At 48.0% G+C, this 16,929-nt stretch overlaps 1 protein-coding gene across 1 annotated transcript in view; it reads left to right on the forward strand.

Moving 5' to 3' along the window:
• The window catches only part of Rgs8 (regulator of G protein signaling 8), a 32,290-nt gene extending 15,582 nt beyond the window's left edge, over nucleotides 1-16,708 (forward strand). The window contains 3 exon segments of the mRNA XM_032915060.1: nucleotides 9,732-9,862; nucleotides 9,864-9,899; nucleotides 11,728-16,708. Coding sequence (XP_032770951.1) covers nucleotides 9,732-9,862; nucleotides 9,864-9,899; nucleotides 11,728-11,910 — 350 coding nt within the window. The 3' untranslated portion in view covers nucleotides 11,911-16,708.
• Nucleotides 16,709-16,929: the final 221 nt, after the last annotated feature.

Genomic DNA, 16,929 nt, shown 5'->3' on the forward strand with positions numbered 1-16,929 from the left:
GCCTGCCTGCAGCAACACCTGCTCTGGGTGTATTAAATGGATAGGGGGAGGCTATGGCTGAGAGAGTAGGTAGAGAAAGTGGGGAGTCTGAGGAGGGATGAGGGCGGTGCATCTGCAGGCCTTTGTGATGACTGCTGCCTTTGCTGCAATCTGTCCTTGTTGCTTCTCAGGTCCAGACACCCAGGCGAGTCCATGGTAACAGGGCCACTCTTTCTCTTTTCCTGGCCCCTCAAACTCTCCCTTGAAATCTCTAATAACTCCATTTTGGAGTGAAAGTCTGGGTTTATTCCTTGCTCTCCTGAATCCCATCCTGAACTGCAGGCCATCAATTGATTTGATGCCCGGAAGAGCACAGTGTATTGCTAAGGATACTTGTGGTCCCTGGCTAAAGGCTGGAGAGGATGCTGAGAAGGACAAGTTGGCTCTCTCTCAGTGAAAGACCCACTAGTGGGAGGCTGACTGTCGGGGTTGCGGGGTGGAAAGAATTTAGGTCTTCCAGGCTCTTGGCGGTTCCTAATAGCCTCAGTTCTCACCACAGAAAAGGTGATGGGAGGTGTCCTCCAGCTGGACAAGCCCCAAGTCTGTGAGCCAAGTGGCGCCTTTGCAGGGCTGTGGCACACATATGCTCAGTGTGTTTGCCTGATTGGGGTTACCATTTATCCCCACTTTGAGGAAGAGAGGAGGGTCGTGCTCTGACGTTACCCAGATGTATAGGCAAATCCACCTTGCTCCTTTTACTGGCTTAGTGACCACAGGCAATTCTACACTCAGATCTCACATTCCTCTTGTAAACCAAGCTTAAGGGCTGGCGTGATTGACCGCTCACAGTGAGTACCAGGCATTTTTTCATAGATTGCTTCACTGGAGCCGTGCAGTGCAGTGAGTTCTGGCATGGTCTCCTTTCACAGGTAAGACTTCGTTCCATCTCAGGCTTCAGGATGTTAGAGTATTCTCCCAAGGTCATATGGGATTCAAAACCAGAGCCGATGTCTTTGTCTCTCTCTCTCTCTCTCTCTCTCTCTCTCTCTCTCTCTCTCTCTCTCTCTCTCTCTCTCTCTGTGTGTGTGTGTGTACATACATGTGCAGATGCACAAGCACACGTGTGTAAGTGCTGTTGGAGGTCAGGTGTCTTTTGTCAGGAGCCACCCACCTTATTTGATTGAAACAGGACCTGAACTGAGGTCCTCACGCTTCTGCAGCACACCTTATCGACAGGGCCATCTCTCTAGCTCCAGAACCCTTTCTTAACTGCACTGATGTCATGATGCATGAGGTTATACGGCTAAGATGACAATGGCCCTGAGTAAGTCCTCTGCGTGTGGCAATGATGGTGTTGAGGGGAAGGAGGAGATGGGATGGCTGATGAGGGCAGGTCTAAGTACACAACAGAGCAGTAACTCTACTTGAAAAATGTCTTCAAATCCACTCTGTCCTTCTACAGTGATGATCATGAGATCAGTAAAGCCTAATGTGTCATGCGAGGTCACATATAAGTGTGGGCTTGGCTGTGCTCGAATTGGTGTTCTCAGTGAGGCCTGTGCTGCTTCCACTTGTGGGCAGGCTGGTTATCTTTGGCGGGCTGCTTGTAAAGCCAGGGGTCCTCTAAACAGCTCAGCCACCTTCACAGCCCTCTGATGTTTGCTTCTTCACTTGGCTTTCTGCCACGAACGGGTTACATGACCAAGGCAAGTCATTTACCTTCCCTAAGGTTTGTTTTCCTCTCCTCTCAGATGGTAAAACCATCGAGATCTATGCTGTGGATCTACCATGAGGTTCAGAAAGCACTTGGTGGGGCCAAAGTAGGTGCTCAGTAAATGCTTGTGGAGAGCGTTTCGAGGTGTGTGTTCTGACTTCAGCGTGGTTTTAAGTTTCCTTCTGCTCTTCTGCCTTTCTTTGTTCTAACCTCCAGTTCCCAAATTGCTGCTCTCTAGGGTCAAGGTCTATCCATCAGCCTGGACTGAATGCTCCTCTCTCTGAGGGATGGTTACATCCTCAAATGAGAAGTTTCTGTTTCCTTCTTTGGGCGTGGAAGCTCTCTCCAGGAATCAGAATCTAAGTTATCACGATGCTTTCTAAGTGCGCCCTGCTGCACCTGGGTTCATGTCCCCTAAATTAAGCGGCTGCTCTGACTCTGTGCTACTCTCTCAGGTGCCCCACCCCCCATAGCACACGGGGCACTTATCATGACACAATCCATTATCTTATATTATTCCTTCGCTCTCATTACATTACATTGGCTGGAAAGCGAGGTGGTGATCTCACGTGACTTCTACGTGCTGTAGTGCAGAACCTAGTACTTGAGAGTCGCCTCCTTCCCAGCAAACTCACCCCCAAATGAATAAAGGTCAAGGCTGTCCCCTCGGATGTATCTCAAATATGTCCCTCCCCTGACTGATTCTGTCTTCACCACTGGTTTGTTTACTTCATCCTTAAGGAAAGCAAACCCTGCCCTTTCTTCTCAGTCTCTCGGCCAGACCTACCTTCTCCAATGCTAGCTTTGTGCTCGCCCAGGACTCACTTTACCTGCTACTTTCCTTCTTTGAACACGGCTCTAAAGACCTTGCTCTGGAGTCATGGGGGTCTGGTAAGGCATCTTGGTTCATATCAGCTATGTAGCTGGGCCATTTATTCAACTTCTCTAAGCTTTAGTTCCTTTCTCTACTCTCGTCCCCACCCCTTTTTCCCCCTCCCCCCTCATCTCATCAAGCTGGTCTCGAACTCAGCTGGGAATGACCTTGACCTTATGATTGTCTTGCCTCCCATCTCTCCTGCACTGGCATTATGGAATTACACACTCATACTGTAACACTCAGTGTTACAGGCTGCTGGAGGTCAGAACCCAGGTTTCGAGCATCTAAGACTAGCACTCAACCTACTGAGGCAAACCACCAACCCCTTTAGTGTCTTCCTGTGGAAAATGTGGGATGCTATCTATTATTGATCAGCATTGCTGGGAGAATTAATTCAGCTGGGGCTTTGTAGGATCTTGAAGAAAAAGCCTGAGATACAGTAAAGAGAGTTCCAGCACCCAACTCCTAAACGAATAAACATTAGCCCATCACCTCCCACAGGCATCGTCGGATAGAACTCCTCCTTCCCACCGTAAACTCGAGGCTCCTCTGCACTGTCCCACAGTCCTCTTTCTTTCTCTCCATCGGAACTGTGTGCTTAGGCCACCTTTCTGCCTTCCTGGTCAAGCCTTTCTATAACTCGCCATACTCAACAAGTCTTTTCTGGCATGTCAACATTTTAAATGTATCAAAAGTATCCTGAAAGCAAACAGAAACATCTCTGATCTCAGGCTTCCCCTTAACTATGCTGTCCACTCTCCATCCCCCCGCCACCCCCAAATCTCTTTCAAGAGACACCTGAATGAACACTTCCTTCCCACTTCTTCTTCTCTGTTCTACCGAGGTGCAGCCAGGGCCGCTCACACCCCTGACACTGTTTAAACCAATCGTTGCCAATAGCGGCACAGAGCACTCTCAGTCCAGCCTGTGCACACATCGGCCACTCCCTCCTTCATGCAGAGCTCTCTCTCCCCGCCTTTGTGCAGGGCTGCACACCCACCTCCTCCTCTCTGGCTCCTTCACAGGTCTCTGAATGCCTGTCTGAAAGCGAGTTTGATCTTATTAACTACCGATCTTTCTAGAGGGTTCCACATTACACTGATGAGTGTTTTGAAGTTCTCACCTCTGTACATGTGGCTCTCTCTTCCTGGAATCATTTCCATCACCCCCTTCCTTCTTTCATGTTGTTTCCTTCTCTGTTACTTCCCCCAGCAGTTGAGGAGCTTCTCCCTGCAGCTCTTTGTTCCCTCCTTAGACTCAGTTCAGGGCATTCGGGGTTCCTTCAGGGTGCCTTGTCCTTCCCTGTCGTCTAAATTACCCACCACATCATAATCATCCTGATCACGATTTCCTCTTTTTCTTTTTCTTTTGCTCCACCTACCTTTTATTGGTATACTGGTTAATTTTCTTATTGCTATGACAAAGTATCTGGCAAAAGTGACTTGAGAATCTTTTGGCTCATGTTGGAGGGCGTAGCATGGTGATGTAGGGAAGTTATGGTGCCTGAGGTATGAGGTGGCTGGTCAAATTGCATCTTCATTCTGGATGCAAGAAGAAATAAGTGTTGGTGCTCAGCCCACGGTGTGTGTAATACCTCATTGTGTCTGTTCTCTGCACGTGTTGGAATGGCCAGGTCACCTAACAGAGTGACTGCATGAATCAGTAAAAATGGAGTTGTTATTATGGTTAATAATCCTCAATCCCTAACGCAGTGTGTTGTCAGCTATGAGGTCAGGCGAGTTCTTTCTCAGCTTTCATAGACTTCTCTGTAAACTGGGGAGGAGAGCCACACCAGGGAGTACAGTGTAGGTATAAGCTCTTCTTATCCTCAGCAAGACCCACCAAAGCTAGGATCTAGGTGAAGAGAGATAAGGTCTTTGCCCTAGAGAACAAAATAGTCTTTCCATAAAGCGCTGCTTACTAATACAGTAGAGGGAAGCAGAAATGTAATATTCCTTATCTGTGACTCCATTAAGTGTATTCTCAAGCATCTGTTTCTGTTTGGAAGGAAATGAGACAGTGAACTTGAACTCTCCCATTTAAGGAATTTAGTTCCCTCTAGCTTACAAACAGTCAGAGCTCGTCTGAGTCACTTCCCAGGTTTTCTAGACCAGTGGTTTTCAACCTGTGGTCATGACCCCTTAGAGGTAAACTGACCCTTTTACAGGGTCACCAGAAAACACATATTTGCTTATATGTCATAGCAGTAGCAAGATTACAGCTATGAGGTGTTGGGAATTGGTTCTAATGCTTTGTCTTAATACGGCCCCAAAAAGGGAATCTTCATGTCCAAACGCTGAAGGTCTCTGTCTCCAATTGGTCTGTGATTCATTCATAAAGAGCCAATGGCTAATGGCTGGGCAGGATGACAAAGGCAGGACTTTTAGGTTCCTGGGGGAAGAAAGGAGAGGAGAGGGTCCACCATGAGAAGGGATAGGGTGGACCATGCAGGGAAGGAACAGGAGGGAATAATGGCTGAAATGTATGTACAAGAAGGAAAGCGCTCCCAGAAGGGCTGCCCAGAAGGAGCCAGGACAGCAAAGATAAAATATAGATTTAGGAGGTCTTAAGTCAGGAAGGCTGGAGGAGAGTGTTTGCTGGCTACCAGGAGTTTTAGGAATGCCCAACCATTGAGCTAGTCAAGACATATCAAAATGAAGTTGACATGTCTTTCATTCATGAATCCAGAGAGCTCTTGGGCAAGTGTGCAGGTGCGACCCACCAGGAGCCAAAGCGGTTCAACTAATTCACCACAACAGATGGCACCCAACAATGAAGTAGCAACAAAAATAATTTTTTTTTTGCTTGGGGGGGCTCACCACAACACTCGGATCGGTATTAAAGGGCAGCAGCATTAGGAAGGCTGAGAAGCACTGGTGTAGACAAATGCACAGTTTGAGGATGGTTCATGCTTTTCCGGGCCTCTCCCTGACTGCAGTAGAAAGTATGTGGAAATGAGGCAAGTACCACATGACTTCATTTATCCACAGCACCTAAGAGTAGATCTTGTCAAGGTTTAGAGTGGCAGCTAGAGGCTCTGGAGAATAGGGAGGGGAAGTGGGAGAGAGGGACCCAGAAGGGCTGTTCATAAGGTATAGTTGGAAAGGAGCAAGAAGGTCTGGGGTATACAGGAGAGTGACTCCATATTGCATAACAATGTGTCATAGAAGCCAGACATGATGGCTCACACCTGTAATCCCAGCCCTTGGGAAGCTGAGGCAGGAGGATTGCTATGACTTTGAAGCTGGTTCCAGGTCAGCCTGGGCTAAAGAGTGAGACTCTGTCTCTAAACCAAACCAAAACAAATGTGTTACACATTTCTAAAAGTTAAAAGTATTTTGAAAAAGTTTAACGCCAAGAAAAGGTGTTTAAATGTTTGATTTAAATATTACACAATGTGTAGAACATATATTATCTCACTATGTGTAATTTCTATGTTTTATACATCAGTTAAAATAATTTTATTATGAAAAGTAGTCACTGCAGAGAAAAAGGAGGGATGTGGGGAGACTCTGTGGTCCTTGGGTTTCCCTGTGCCTGCTGTAGGTCGCTGCTCAGAGTCCTCTCTTGCTGACCCAGCCCTTTCTGGGGACTTTTGTCTTCCTATCTAACCTCTGCTTGTAGCTTTCACTGCAGAGGATCGTCTGCAAGCAGTGACTGTCTCCTGGCATGCATGCTTGTAAGCAAATCTGAGGTTACTCCAGAGCACATAGCTGTGTCTGTATGTCCTCCCTGGGGACCTTTGAGGGCATAGAATGTGGGAGGGTCCCAAAGAGAGCATCTGCAGGGTGCTAATGAGTAGCCATTTTATGATTTGTTATCTGATATATCTCATCCAGTGTTTGTCTGTAGCCTGTGCTATAGGCAGCCTCTTGAACAGAACTTGTAGACTGCTAGTCTGAAATCTGTATCAGATGGAGTCACTCATTGTTTGTCTCTTGGATTCCTAACTTGCAGTGTTCCTACTGTTTTTTTCCTAGGGGTTTGACCTGGGTAGGAGGTACCTAGAACATCCTTCTCTCTCTTGAACCTAAATCCTATCAGTCTCTTCTTCTTCCCCTGGCACAGGAGGGCTTTGATTTTCATCCTGTCCAGTGGGAAGGAGCCTTACATGATATACTGACTTCTCCATACTGGATATGTCCTAGGCCTTGCCTGTGGTGCTGTGACTTAAGCCAGTTATCCAATGCACTGAACAACAATGTCCCTTCCATGTAGAAACCTCCAGGGTGGGACCACCCTACTTAGTCACTTTAAAACAGCCCTCCCCACCAAAGCTTAAATCTCTTTAGCTTAGCTCTGCGAGCCCCATGAAATTCTTTTACTGGGCTGGACAGAGGGCTCAGCGGTTAAGAGCACTGGCTGTTCTTACTAAGGACCTGAGTTCAATTCTCAGCACCCACATGGCAGCTGACAAGTGTCTGTAATTCCAGTTCCGGGGACCTGACACCCTCACACAGACACATAGGCCAGCAGACACCAATGTACATAAAATAAAGATAGGTCATAAATTATTTAAAATAGAAGAAAATGCTTTTCTTTCTCAAGTCTTTGGCTCTTGCCATAAGAGGTTGTAGCTTGTAGGATTGTTGTCCTAGGGTGGACATTGAAATACCTGCTTAGGGCGAAGTGTGATGAAGACCCCAGCACTCGGGAGGCACAGGAGGATGGCAAGTTGAGGGAAAGCCTAAGTTACAACATAGTTAGTCTCTCTAAATAAATAAATAAATAAAAACAAAAGAAGGCAGACGTGTAAAATGACTTTTTTTGTAATCAAGAGAAATAAAAGCATTTTAGAATAAACATTTTAGGGTCAATAAGATGGCTCAGTGGGTAAAGACACTTGCTGTGCAAACCTAATAACCTGAGTTCAAGTCCCAGACCCCACATAAAAGTGCCTGGAGAGAACTGACTGCACGAAGTTATCCTCCGATGACCACATGGCACATTACACATTACTCTCCACACACACGATGCAAATACAGACGACAACAACAACAACAACAACAACAACAACAACAACAATTATATTAAAAAATAGATACCTAAAATCACATGTCCCACCAATGCTCTGAGCTGTCCTGGCTAGGGCCCTCTCCTGGCATATATCAGTGATTATCAGATGCCCAGGTCATTGATGACATGGAATTAAAAGGTGCTGGGGCTGGGAGATGGCTTAGTGGGTGAGAGTGCTTTCTTTGCAATGATGATGACCTGCATTCTAATCCCTAACACTCACGCTCCTGGCTGGGCATGACTGCACATGCCTGTAATCTCAGCATTAGTGGCGAGAGACAGTGGATTCCTGAGAGCTTGCTGGCCTTAGGGGTCAACTTACATAAAACAAGGGTCAGTTTCAGTGGGAGACCCTCTCTCAAGACAACAAGGTGTACAGTGCTGGTTCTGGCCCCAGCATGCCCATTCATAGGTGTGTACAACTGCACACTCAGGTGTATGCACCACATACATAAACACACACACACACACACACACACACACACAGAGAGAGAGAGAGAGAGAGAGAGAGAGAGAGAGAGAGAGAGAGAGAGAGAGAGAGAATGAAGATTGTTAGGTTAGGATCATCTGAGCGAGCCTGGCCTCTCAGCTCAGCCCCACTCAGGAGCCTGAGGCAAGGTTACAAGGTTGAGCCCTGCTTGGGCTATGGGTTGACATTAGGGGAGCAACAAATGACCAAGAGGGACAGATGGGGACATAGCTCAGTGGCAGAGTACTTGCACAGTATACTGAGGGTTTGAGTTCAATACCCAGCACCCAAAAAAGGTAACACTTTTGTCCTTACATGAATTTTACAAAAGAAAAAAAAAAAACAGTCATCGAGTCATTTTTTAACCAGGTTGGTACCTTATTCTAGGGTGTTCCTCACTGTGAGAACTCTTTCCAGAAGAGTGCGATTGTTTTTCCAGCAAAAGGGAATGCTTCCAGAGTTGGGACAATTGATTAAAAACTTTTTCAAACAAAAACAACTACTGGAAATCTAGGCTATAAATAGCTGTTATTTTCTCCTGACCCAGGGTGGTGACTCTCTTTATGTGTGCGACTGGAAGCGCTCTTGGCAATACATATGACATTGATTAATAAGAGGAAAGATTGGATTAGCCATTAGATAAATTGGCAGAAAAGTTATAACCAACCTCAATTAAAGCGTACAACCTGGTTCAGTGAGATGATTTAGCAAGGAAATGCAACTGTTACAAAACTCGATAGTCTGAAAGTCATCTCCAGGGCCAGACCCAAATGTTGTTGTTATGGTGGTGGTGGTGGTAGTGGTGGTGGTGGTGGTGGTGGTGGTGGTGTGTTCAAATTGGGCCAGAAAAATGGCTCAGCAGGTAAAAAGTGTTTGCCACCAAGGCTGACCACAAGTCTTTTGACTTCCATGCTCCTGCAAGTTATCCTTTCTCTCTCTCTCTTTCTCTCTCTCTCTCACACACACACACACACACACACACATAAATGTAATTTTGAAAAATGTTTTAAAGACTCTAATTCAGTAAGCAAATTTCAAAGTAAAAAAAATGAATAGACCAAAACACCAAAACATGCCCTCAAAGGTTTTCTAAAAGAGATGGAGAACACATCCATGCAGCAGGATGTAGTGCAGACTGATTTCTGTTGGCTGTTTCTCCCATAGTGGTAAAGGGTTGGCCCAGAGACACTCATATTCCCGTCCAGTTTGTCTTACAACTGCCTGTGTCTTCTCTCTGGTGTGAACTCAGCTTAGGGTATAGAATGTATAGTGTCTATTACCTTGGTTAGGGTATAGAATGTATAGTGCCTATTACCTTGGTTAGGGTATAGAATGTATAGAATGTATAGTGCCTATTACCTTGGTTAGGGTATAGAATGTATAGTGCCTATTACCTTGGCTTACCAGAAGACTCAGGGTTCAGCAAACTCTGCATTAGTGGAAGGGCAGTCAACTCTGAGGCTTTAATCAGAAGTGACCACTGTTATCACTATGGGATTTAAACATTTCTCCCTGATACCTGCACTCTGACCCATGGACAAGAAACATGCCTTGCTCCTAGGGGTGTCATCAAGTGAGGCTGCTGGCAAACTAGTATTGTGTCTCCCGCATCTGCAACCTTTGGTCTTAAGCTCCTTCCTATCTGTCTTTTCTCCCATCTCCTTCTGCACCCATAGATGGGGTGGCAGCCTTCCGTGCCTTCCTGAAGACAGAGTTCAGCGAGGAGAACCTGGAGTTCTGGCTGGCCTGTGAGGAGTTCAAGAAGACCAGGTCGACTGCAAAGCTAGTCACCAAGGCCCACAGGATCTTTTGAGGAGTTTGTGGATGTGCAGGCTCCACGGGAGGTGAGCTTGTCATCACAGCCAGCTCCTGAGGTCTTGGGGGGGGTGGGGTTGAGCCATACCCTGGGATTTCCTCCTATTCCAATGGGTCTCCTAACTCGAAGACTTGCATCCTGATGAGAACGGGAGATCCTGATGAGAACGGGGTAGTTTTTAAGGAGTAGAAGCTCAGAGTTTGCACAGAAGGCCCTATATGAGGAGTGTTTTTGCTGTCTGCCTGACACGTGTTACCCAGGATGTGTTTTTTGCCCCAGTGATTTTGCAAGAGTAAGTGCCATGGGGTGCATGCATGTCTGTTTTCCTGTTGCATGCAGGCAGCACCGGGGGCCTCTGAGCTGGCTCACTGGGTAAAGCCTTCTGCTGCCAATCCTGATGACCGGAGTTTGATCTCCAGGACCCCACATGGTGCAGGGAGAGAACTGACTCCTGACAATCGTCCTCTGACCTACACACACACACACACACACACACACACACACACACACACACACACACACACACACCACTGAACAAATGAACAAGCATGCAATAAACAGCCTTTAAGGACAGCAGAGGTAGGGGTAGGGGATTTATCTCAGTGGTAGAGCACTTGCTTAGCAAGCACAAGGCCCTGGGTTTGGTCCCCAGCTCGGGGGTGGGGGGAAGGAGGGAAGCAGAGGTTAACAGAATACGTAGCCCTCTTTTAAAGGATTTTATTTACAGTCTAATTTCGGCCACAATGTGGGGACATTCTCAATTTGTTCAACCACTCTGAGCCTTGTCCCCGCCCCCTCGCCTCCTGCCTCACACACACACCCCCCCCCCCATATAAGAGAGGCTATGTCACTCACCTTTCTAGGCTACTCTAAGTGTTAGAGATAAAACATCTCCTGAGCATTTGCCATTGCTCATTAATGAATATTTATAGTCACTCTCATTGCTGGATTAGAATTATGTATAGCTGTCCTGAATTTTAATACAGCATGTCCCCGGGAGGGTTGAATTGAACAGTTTGCTCTCTGTATTTAGGCAGCTTTGACTTGGGTGTAAGGTCTTTAACGGTTGGGTTGAATGCTCTTAGTCCCTAGTAGTGGCATATAGAGAGACAGATGTATGTTTACCAGGGTCTGTCTGTATCCAGCGTCTGTTGACCTGGTAGTTAAGAGAGAACGAGAGAGAATGTTTAAGGGGACCTTCATTAACAAATGGCTTGAGATTCACATTAGTCTGGTATCAATATTCTTGATTAAGGTTCATTAATTTGAAGATTCTTGCCACTGTTCTCTTACTTACCTCTTCTGTTTTAGACAAACTTTGTAGTCTTGCTCCTCTCTCTCTCTCTCTCTCTCTCTCTCTCTCTCTCCTCTCTCTCTCTCTCTCTCTTTCTCCTCCCCTCCCCCTCCTCCCCTCTCTCCTCTCTCTCTCCCCCTCCCCCTCCCCCTCTCTCTCTCTTCTTCTTCCTCTTCTTCCTCCTCCTCCTCCTCCTTCTTCTTTAGACATGTCTCTTTACATATCTCTGCCTTCCTGGAAGTCACTATGTAACACAGACTGGCCTTGAATTTACAGAGACCCAGCTGTGTCTGCCTCTCGAGTGCTAGGATTAAGGTGTGCGCCTCCAAACCCAGCTGGTGTCCCGTGTCTTCACTCACCTTATTCACAACATGAAACTAAGCCTATCTGGACTTCAGCCTCCACAACATTTCTTCTGGAATCCCAAGGAATAAAGCCCAGGAAAGCAGTTTGAAAAGCATTAGTGAACCTAAAGAACGATGCTGTCATTGATGGGCTCACTGCCCAGTAGGTGCCTTGGCCTCCGAGGGCCTGTGACCTTGCTCTCTGTTTGTATCTCCAGGTGAATATCGATTTCCAGACCCGAGAGGCCACGAGGAAGAACATGCAGGAGCCATCCCTGACTTGTTTTGATCAAGCCCAGGGAAAAGTCCACAGCCTCATGGAGAAAGACTCTTATCCTAGGTTCCTGAGGTCCAAAATGTACTTAGATCTGCTGTCCCAAAGCCAGAGGAGGCTCAGCTAGACCTCAGATGGGGACTCTTGAAAGTCACTGGCTTTCCTTTCCCCTTGCTGCCGAGACCACATTCTAACGTGAAGTGTCATAGATATCCAAAGGCGCTGGGGTTTGGGGTGGAAGGCTGGGGGGTGACAAGGGAATGAAGGGCTTTTCCAAAGTATGACCCAGCTACTGGAGCCAGGACTCTCTTCCTTCTACCCAGACTTGCGTTTTGGTTAGAGGCAGCACTGCTGCTGTCACCCTTCTCTGGGTGGGCCAGTAACTGGCCCTACATAATGCCTTCCGTCATCTCTACTGAGAAGGCAGATTCACTGTGCCGGGCTAATTTGTAAATAGTGCAAACGCAGTTCCCATCACCTCCACACCACACCCTCTTCAGTAGGACTCCTGACCTTCACCTTGTCCTTTCCCCAAGGGAGGAGTACCTAGACGCCACAGATTCTCAGTCATGATGGATTGTCACACCCCAGTGGCCCAACCTGAGTGAGTACCGGGACCTCAGAGTTTAGAAGAGAGGTCTCTTTGGAATTCAGTTCCCTAGCAATGTTGACGGGTAACCTCTGACAAAGGACATATTCCCTGGAGTTGGCTGTGTCTTCCGTTTCCACCGGACCAAGATGGAGTCTGAGATCTCTTTTTAGACTGAGGAATTCACTGAACTTCCGTACACTTGCAATTCCAGAAAGTGTCTTGGTAGATTTCTCCCATGGCTTCTGAGCAGAGCTGTCCTTTTTGAAAGATAAGAGTCTTCTTCAATTCTATTAAGAACTTTTCTAGAAGCTGAGTGACCAGGGAATGTAGCATCAGTAGACTTTTGTGCAATGCAGCTCCATATAACCTGTCTGTTGCCTAATGTATTCCATGCCCTCACCTCCCCATGGCATCACATAGCACTGATCTCTTAGGATGAAAGACGGCTTGGCAGAGGGAGGTAAATTCCCATAGCATGACAGCTTTTTTAGTGCCTGATGCTTTCCCTGTCTCTCCACCTCCTCCTTCCATGCCGGCCATGTAACTCTGATGGGGGAGACTGGGTTCCTAGGCTGACACTCTCATTGCAGCTTGCTTCCTGGACATACTTTCTTAGAAAGGGTCCACTTTTGGTGTCGAGAAATAGCTGCCTTCTTGGTCTCTAGCCTTTGGGACTGACCTTGGAAGATCACTGTGAATACCAGGCTATGGAAATTCTCCTGCAATGCTTGTGCGGTGCCCCAGGGGAACTCTTGGAAATGCACCACGATATTCTTTCTTAGAGGAGACAGGAACATCATGGAACCTCTACAGCTACCCAGGAGAAAGCTGTCCCTGCCATCTCCTGCAGGGACAGGAAGATGATGAATCTTCAGCACAGAGAGCAGAAGATGGAAGACGAATCTAGAAGCTGCTGGTCTCTGGGTGAACCGAGGATGTGGTGAAGACGCTGCTATGACAATTTACAACCAGTCAACGTGGGCTCATTCAAGAGCCGTAAACGTTCAGCTTGAGTGAATAAAAAAGTCTGTGGCCAGGCTGCCCTAGAAAGCCGGTGGTGGAAGGCTGGGCTGACACTCTCCTTTTGTGGGGTGCTAGCCCTTCTGAAGTATTCTAGGGTTTGTATTCTGGTCTTGGGGAATCAGTTCCTTCCTTGGTTGTAGCCAGACAAGGCCAAGAAGGCCCTTGAGTCCTACTGTGTTAGTGCCAACTGCCCTCCAAGTGTCACACTGTCATCTGTGAGTGGGCGTTAGTGTCTGGATGCGAACCAGAGAGAGAACATCTACTTTCTAGGCCTCACACTGAAGGGACCTGTGGCAGTCACATTTAATAAGACCTCTGAAGCTTCAAATGGTGTTCCTAGTTAGAGCACATAGATTTTTTTCCCCACCCTCATATAAAAATATTCTTAGCTAAAGCTGCCAGAATCAATGTAAAGATTAAATTCTCTCACAGGGTATTTTTTAAACATTGTTTACATATGAAATGTGCATCTGCTGCCAATGCTACTGCCCACTCTGAGGTGCGTGACACTGGGCCTGCAGCGATGGAATCGTCCTAGAAGGGCCTTCTCACCATTGGCACTATCCCGATTCAAAATGGCTCCACCCGAGAGGTGCGGCACCCTCACTTGGGGCCTAGAGTTCAGCTCTTGATGGGATGAAGGCTGCAGAAGGTGATGGTGACTCCTTTCCGCGTGGGAGGTATGAAGGACCAAGTTGGAGTATCCTGAGTTCTGTAGCTAGACGAGGACATGTGAGTTTGTGTCTGTGTCGAGGAGCAGAGAGCTCTATGGGACTCCTGTGGAGCATCTGGCGCGCGCGCGCACGCGCGCGTGTGTGTGTGTGTGTGTGTGTGTGTGTGTGTGTGTGTGTGTGTGTGTTTGGTTGTGAACTGTGAGTCTTGGGCAGTACACCACAGACATGCTCTTCCCGTGTAAGTAGCTTTTCACATACCCTATCTCCCCTGCTTCTCATAGAAGGTGCAGGGCTTCTAGCCCTGGTACCTCCTCTTAGGCACTTTAGTCATGCTAGCCCAGATTCTGGTGTGTGGTGAAACAGAGAAATGTTTACAACATCTAGAGCAATATCCAAGCATACCTCATCTCCGAGCTTCCGTGTCCCCCAGTTCCCTCCCCTCGTCTCTTCCGCTACAAGCCTCATCTGCCTCACCAGGTCGTCATCAGAGATGCCACTGCTTCCATTTAATGTCTTCCTTTGCTCCAGTCATGCAAGTGTGCTGACGACTGGCCCCGGACTCAGGCCAGCCCAGGCAGCAGGACACAGAGCCGTGGCTTTCCATCCCCGAACGGCCTATTGGTCCCACTGGAATGTTGACTTGCTTTGGGTCTGGTGTGTGGTTTGCTGTTGCTCTCGTGGGCTGACTAGATCTCAGTCATCGACAACTGGAGCATCCTGGGTTGAAAGGGGAGTGATACTCTGAAGCAGCATTTATTGTTGAGCGTGAGCATGGATCATAGGGACCACCTTGAGAGCCTCTCACAAATGCTAATTCCCAGCTTCCACACCCGGAGGAGGTGCTGATCCTGAAGACCTAGGCAAGGGACTTATAAAGCAACATTGAACAAAAGAATGAAGTTCCTGGATATGGAATGGCCTGCAGGCATTGGACAAAGAAGGCCCAAGATTGGGTTCTCAACCTCGCCACTCACTAGGCTTGCCAGGGGGAGCAGAAAAACAATCAATCAATCAAACAACAACAACAAAACAGTTCAGTTTCTACCATAGAGTAGCTAAGTCGGAGAGGCTCAGAGGGAGTAGTAGTTTTTTATAATGTCCCACTAGTGGCGCCAATGTGCAGATGTGGACTGGAAGCAGCAGCCTAAGCAACAAAGAGGAACAGAACTGAGTAAAACAGGACCCGCCAACCCACCTGGATGACAAAAGCCTAATATTAAGCCAAGGATGCCCTGCCCTTTCTGCAGCTGACTCTCACGGTGGTTGCTTCGTGCCTCTCGGTCTCACTGGCTCCTTTGAGGTCATGCCTGGGTTCAGGCTAAATGAAGTAGTCAAAGTCAGGGAGCATCAAGGGCACTTGACTGAGAACTGGTTTGCCAGGCTTCCCCGGCCTTTACCATAGTGCTTCCTCCAGGCCTGCACCATGAACTCTATCTCCCTTTGTCTTCATATACTCTTGTGTTTGGCCATTGTATGTCAGGCTGTGCCCCTGTACCCAAGGTCACGCAGTAGAGTAGCTGGAACATTGCTAGTGAGTGAAGAGTGTCTCGTTAGTGACGGTCATGGTACAACAGCTTCCAAACCTCTCTGAGGAGGGTGCCCCTTCCTGGAGAGGATCAAATCTGGGAGGATTTTCCAAGACTACAGTGCAACACGGATCCCTGCTTCAAACCCTCGTTAATTTTTCTGACCCTGTGTTGGATAGGCAGCAAGGAAGCTGCAAGCGGGCTCTATTTTCTGGTGCTTTCCCCAGAACTGGCTGCTCTGAGAAACCAAAGCTGTGAACAGAAGAATGATCTGCCCAGATGTTTGTCCTGGACAGGTCTACACGCCCTGGACCATAGAGAAGCTCTCTCTGCTGGGAGGGGAAGGCATGAGAACTGGGGGAGGGTGGGCAAGTTGGGGGAAGCATGAGGAAGAAGGGGCAAGGCAGAAGAGACCCTCCCCCCAGCTGCCAGCATGACAGCTGCTTCTCTGTGTCCCAGAGGGAAAGGTGAGGGGGGGCACACTCATAGGCAGGATGGTCTTCTAGCAAGAACCCCAGAACTCCATTGACCCTGAAGAGGAACTGTGGTTTTCTACCCTTACCTTCAGTCTGCCAAATGTTAGCTTTCCTGAGATCCATCCCCTTCCAGTTAACAACAAGAGAGGTGGTACCAATATTCCTGGCGCTGGGCGTCTGTGCCACCGTGTCAATTGGCACGAGACAAGGAGGGAGAGGCCAAGAGGAGAGATGGCTTTCTGTCCCCATAGCTTCTCAAGGACCCTACAGGATGCTGTGGGACACAATGAGATACGTCAGGACAGGACTACGGGCCTCGCCAGGTTTGGAGTTTGGGTCCTCTCAATAAACTGTCTATTTCTTGAACTTAACCCCTCCACTCCTTCCCCTCTGTCAGGTTAGGAAACGGCGAGTAGGCCCCATACGTGTCCCGACCACAGTAGCCTTAGCGGGTCACTCACGGAGCACAACAGAGTTATAGCAGCTCATCCGCCATATAAACCGCTTGGCCGACCGAGTCCTCACTGAATTCTTTCATTACCATGTAAAGCGAAATACATTCACCTTTACTATACACAGGCTGTGAGAACATAATAAACAAAACCTGAACGAGCTGCCCTTCGCTCTCTGCCCACATTGCTGGCTGTCTGACTCTCTATGAGGAAACTCTTCACACAACACGTGGACTCCCCGGGGGGTGGGGGTGGGGGAGCTTGTGGCCGGGCCCTGCAGTGTCTGGCACGGGGCTGGCCACCAGGAAGAGTAGGGGTGTGGATAGACACGGGTTGACTGAGAATGGTCTGGGGCCGAGCGTAGGGGGTGGTTATGAGAGTGGCTTTGTGAAGTGCTATACAA

This window comes from Rattus rattus, chromosome 10 (genome assembly GCF_011064425.1).
Source record: "Rattus rattus isolate New Zealand chromosome 10, Rrattus_CSIRO_v1, whole genome shotgun sequence".
NCBI lineage: Eukaryota > Metazoa > Chordata > Mammalia > Rodentia > Muridae > Rattus > Rattus rattus.